This window comes from Trichoplusia ni, chromosome 11 (assembly GCF_003590095.1).
Source record: "Trichoplusia ni isolate ovarian cell line Hi5 chromosome 11, tn1, whole genome shotgun sequence".
In the NCBI taxonomy this organism is placed as follows: Eukaryota; Metazoa; Arthropoda; class Insecta; order Lepidoptera; family Noctuidae; genus Trichoplusia; species Trichoplusia ni.
In genome coordinates this window covers 13,613,798-13,618,849 of record NC_039488.1, presented here as the reverse complement: position 1 = coordinate 13,618,849, position 5,052 = coordinate 13,613,798, and the positions used below count along the sequence as shown (strand labels likewise).

Sequence of the window (5,052 nt, the reverse complement as noted above, 5' to 3'; positions counted from 1 at the left end):
CATAATATGACTTTAGTATGAACAGTAATACTTTTGCGGAAAATACGGATATACTTTTGGAACCTTCTTTAATTGGGAGCAGATTAATTCTTTCATTTTCTGAGTACTACTCTTTTGAACCGTAAATTATTTAGTACCATCTATGAAAAAACCTTCATTTATTTTGCTAATTATTTAGGTTTAAAATTTTTACTCTTTAATACAAACTTATTTTTATTTTAAATCGAAGCTTCTGTACAGTGGATCTATGTAAACTTCAACTCTATAAAAGTAGTTGATTCATTTATAGATAAAACAGATGCAAAATCAATTAAATTGTCAAATAAATCTTATCTTTAGACACAACAGCGAAATTCAACTGTTATCGAAATGAACAAACTTGAAAGAAATCTACTATTATTTATAGTAACTAAAACTGTCCTTCGTCGAAGATTGAGCACAAAATGAATACCAAAATGGCGAGTCATTAAATCTATTATCCTGAACTTATTACAAATTCATTCACCGTCTGTGAAGCTCTGTAAAGCTTTAGGACACAAGGGCGAACACAAATGGAGTAGTTAATTCTCTTCATGACGCCGGTGTGGCCAGATCTAAGGGATCAAAGAACTCCCATGTCTGTTGGTCTAGTGGTTAGTGGCCCTGACTGCTATACCGGTGGTCATGGGTTCGTGCTCACCCAAAACAAAAGCTTGTGTGATGAGCATGATCATTACTTCTGTTTTTGGGTGTAATATATCTATAATATGTATGTACATATTTAGAAATATAGAAGTATGTTTATCAGTTGTCTAGTACTCATAATACAAGCTTTGCTTAATTTGAGACTAGATGGCGCTGTATGGAAGTAGCAGCTAGGCTGTATACTAAAATATACAACTTAATCAATCGATGCGGGCGAGTTCAAAAGATCTCCATTAATTTATTTTTTTTATTTCGGGAAGACAAATAGATACTTATTATGTCTTTATAATAAATATTACAGATACTAATGTATAAATGTGTGAATCACATCGTTATCCACATAATTATTATCTTACCACATATTGTTTAAGATTTTATTTTATTTTTATTTACATTGTTTATTATTATTATCGTATACTTGATACGTAGTTAGTATTAATTTTAGAAGATTTAAAGTCGATATAAAATAATGTTGAAAATTTGTATAGATATAAGTGTTTAAATAATTATAATATTACTTTAACAGTCGTATTAGGTGGTACTTACCTGTAAAGATAGTTTTAAGTTGGTAAAGTAAATAAATATTAATAAGGAAGGAAAACAAATGAGGAAAAAAACGCGTTTTGTCATGGTACATATTTATTGTGTATAATATAACAAGCAGTCCAAACTTAATTATCTATTCAAATTACAATAATCTTAAATCTACATAAACTTATCAAAATAAACGAAAAACTTAACACTAATACACGTAAACTTCTATAATGATAAAATATTTGATAAATCTATTCGGCGATGTTTAAATCTCATTTCTTGCATTTTATTACGAATGCTGTTCAAAATGACCGTCGTGTCTGTATTTGGCCATTTTTTGTCTTGCGCATATTCATCAACGTATGTCAATAAAACAGTTCTTGCGTCTTCATCTAATCCAGGCCGGATATTAGTCCCATCGGTATCAAATGCCTTAGCTCGAGCACCAGTCAGTGAGCACGTACTCAAAGCACTCTCTGTAAAAATTTCCACTAACAACAATCGTGCCAGTGATTTAGCATCCTTAGCTAACCTCTTACAATTGATGAGCTTAACAGCATTGATATATATACCTGTGTGTTCGATAAGTTCAACAAGCCCTGGCGCACGTTCATGATGTTTCAATGTCCATTTTGAGTTGTTTTCATCATATTCGGGTGGTAAGCTAAATTTTCGAGTTGGAGTTTTCCTTCTTGCATAGCTTTCGTAATTATCTTCCTCTTCATCATCATCATCTATATCTATTACGAATTTTTTTCTTTTCGCCGCTGTTATTTGGGGTTGTTTTCTTTTTTCCACTTGTCTTTCTTTTTCTTCTCTAGGTCTTTTCTCCTGTTCGACCGGAGCTATCGGATCTATTGATGAAGTATCCCGGAGATTATTATTTATTGCTAAAGGATTGAAATTGCTTAAAGAATTAACAATTTTATCCAATGACTTACAGTTTTCAATAAGAGCTGCGTGTAGTTCTCTTAAAATCTCAATGTCTACTTCAAAAGTGACACGGTTATTTTCTATGGGACTTGAGTTGTCACTACCAGAAGTGGGTTTTTCGACTACGATGGTTGATTGATTTTCAAATGATTTTCCTGTTTTTTCTGGCGTATTGTGAATTTCATATGATTCATTTATTGTTATTTCTCTAGAGCCTTTATTTTTAGAACGATCAATGTTTTGTACAGTTCCACTGTAATTTTTTTGTATAACTGAATTTCGATTAATAGGATTTTCCAAAGTTAACGGGAGTTGTTTATCATTCACTGTTTCAGATGAGCTGCGCATCTGCTTTGCAATTTGATCAGGAGCCGGAGCAGTCTCGATTTCATTTGTTTGTTTCTTATAAGTGAATATTATGGGTTGACGCGACGGTGGTTCTTCTAAGACGGACTGTGTATCACAATTTACTGGAGCCTCAGATGCTTTAGTCTTCTGTTTCTCTATTCTTGTATTTGAAGGAGGAGTATGGTTTTGTTTTTTTGGTAGATTTTTTGTTGTGGGCAGTTTATCATCTGGAATAAATATTCAATGAATCAGAATACATGAATAAGAACAAGTTTTAAATTTACACATAAAAAGATACAAAACAAATAATTTCGAATAAATAATTCAGAAAAGTGGATAAATTTCATTTTATTTTTAGTTTAAGAATGAAAAAGTACCTTTGGCCTGTTCTGAAGAGCTTCCTTCCTTAATTAAACTTTTTTTGAGAACTTTAATGTATTTATATGCGTCATCGTGGCAATCTGTAGAAAGAAAATTGTTTTTGATTTTTAACGATATTCAATGACTTCTTTTATAAATAACAACTGATAACTCCGACCTTCGACCCGCTAAGTGGGTCAAGTGTGTGCTTTTATATGTTATTAAATTTTCTATTTAATAAGCTCTTTGTAATGTTATAGATCTGAACTAGAAAAAAAATATTAAAATAAAACAAAAGAAATATTTAAAAGATTAAAAAATATCGAAAAATCCACGTTTTTAAATGTAACTCCATTAAAATTTCATTTTAAATTCTTACTCCAAGAAACAACAAACAAGAACAGTGAAAGTATAAAAAAGGGGAAATAAATCGATTTATCATTCCTTACACACTGAAAAATGTGTGAGTTATTTTATAAAATCCCTCACTTAGTTTACGTACCGCAATTAGGTAAGGAAAAACGGACAAAAAGAAAATAATGAACGAGTATTAGCATTGAACTCACCAGTGCCATATTTAACATCGGCAACGTAAATAGACCACTCATCTGAACAAGGTTCGCTCTTCTTAACACGTTTTTTAGTTTTTGATGGTTTTTCAACTGGATATTTGGTGATAACTATTTGATCAGCTGCATCGCGCATTACTATCCAAGAATCTGGAATACAGACATATCGGTCGAGTTCCTTGCTTGGAGGATCCAAAAATTCAACGACGTAAAAATTATAGTCCTTCGCTAAATCCATCTGAAAAAAGGAAAAGAAATGTAATTAAAAAACAACTTCATTCAAAAAAAAATCTCAAAAATTTCTATCTACCTATAGGTAGATGTTAAAATATTTAATATTTATAATAACTTATATTAAAAATGCAGAATAGTTTTTTTCGATCTGCTAATCTTACAACCCCTGTAGGTTGTAAGATTAGCAGATCGAAAAAAACTAAATCCAATCTAAAAAAAATGTTATAATATATCATATTTTACGTTTTCATCAATATAAATAGAGCTGCAATGAGAAATGTTAAAAAAAAACGCGGAGAAAATATCACTATTGTGAGCTGCGTCAAGTTTTTAATTTCCGTAAAAAGTGTGTATCACGGAATTGCGTCGCATAAAAAGTTCGAAAAGGTCCTCGACAGTATTTGTCTATCATTATCGATGATTCATCAAAAAAAAAAATATGAAAATTTATTTTGTTCTAATGCAAAGCTTACTTTCGAAAAAAATATCAATTTAATTATTTAATTAAATATAATTTACTTAGAATTTAAAATAATAATTTAATATTACTAAATAGTGTTAATCCTTATCTAAATAAATACATTAACTATTACAAGTGTTCAATTATCAACAAAGTTGCACTTAAAAGCATTTAATTTCAGATAATATATAAAGAGATAACACTATTTTACTATAACTCAACAGAAAAATTGCGTTGTTGTTCGGAAGCGGCCGGTCGATTCATTTAAAAAATGGCTACTTTTATCTGTCTCAGAGCATAAATTCGACAAAGTCACGGGCAACTACTAGTAAGCAAGTCTTACCTTCAGGAACAGGAAACCGGATCTAACTTGTTTACCAAACAAGATTTACATTATATTTTGTAACAAAAAACGTGTTAGCACTAAGACCACTCTATAAAGACTGAATACGACGAATTGTTCGCCTGAGCTATGTTATCGTTAATATGTAGATAGTCGACGCATTCTATTTTCGGTGTTAGTACAGTGGTAGACACAAATCAAAACTACTTTTTTTGAGTTGATGCAAAAAAATAACTTTTAGTTCATCATAAAATATATAATGCCCTATTATATCCATTAGAGAGATTTAATATCTAAAATTGTAGATGGCCGGCCATTGACCCAAGCAATAATAGATTTAAGTGATTTCGATTTGGGCAACAATAAATCAAACTATTTGTTTGATTAATTAACGTTATTACTATTACATTAATAATTATCATGGTAACGATTCGTATATTTTGCGTACACATAACCGAACCTCCAAAATAATATAAGCTCTTTAATTATCTTTAATCTTTTCTCAAATTAAATTCTGTGAAACAAATATAGGCTTGAATGTACCAGACTATAGTACTACACTTATAGCATTAAGGTCAAAGTATAGT

At 30.5% G+C, this 5,052-nt stretch overlaps 1 protein-coding gene across 1 annotated transcript; it reads right to left on the bottom strand.

Annotated features, from left to right (window-relative positions):
* Positions 1 to 1,305: 1,305 nt before the first annotated feature.
* Positions 1,306 to 4,735, bottom strand: LOC113498948. The gene is made up of 4 exons (XM_026879211.1): positions 4,466 to 4,735; positions 3,426 to 3,666; positions 2,877 to 2,960; positions 1,306 to 2,726 (listed from the first exon to the last, which is right to left on the bottom strand). The coding sequence occupies exons 2-4, from the start codon at positions 3,664 to 3,666 to the stop codon at positions 1,444 to 1,446; spliced, it is 1,608 nt and encodes a 535-aa protein (XP_026735012.1). The 5' UTR covers positions 4,466 to 4,735; the 3' UTR covers positions 1,306 to 1,443.
* Between the last annotated feature and the right edge of the window lie 317 nt (positions 4,736 to 5,052).

What these genes read in the sequence shown, in the direction of transcription:
- LOC113498948 (XM_026879211.1), bottom strand. Translation starts at nt 3,666, where the DNA reads ATGGATTTAGCGAAGGACTATAATTTTTACGTCGTTGAATTTTTGGAT. An exon ending in CGATGTTAAATATGGCACTG is followed by an intron (nt 2,961 to 3,425) that starts GTGAGTTCAATG and finishes TTCTTTCTACAG; the next exon opens with ATTGCCACGATGACGCATAT. An exon ending in CTCTTCAGAACAGGCCAAAG is followed by an intron (nt 2,727 to 2,876) that starts GTACTTTTTCAT and finishes TATTTATTCCAG; the next exon opens with ATGATAAACTGCCCACAACA.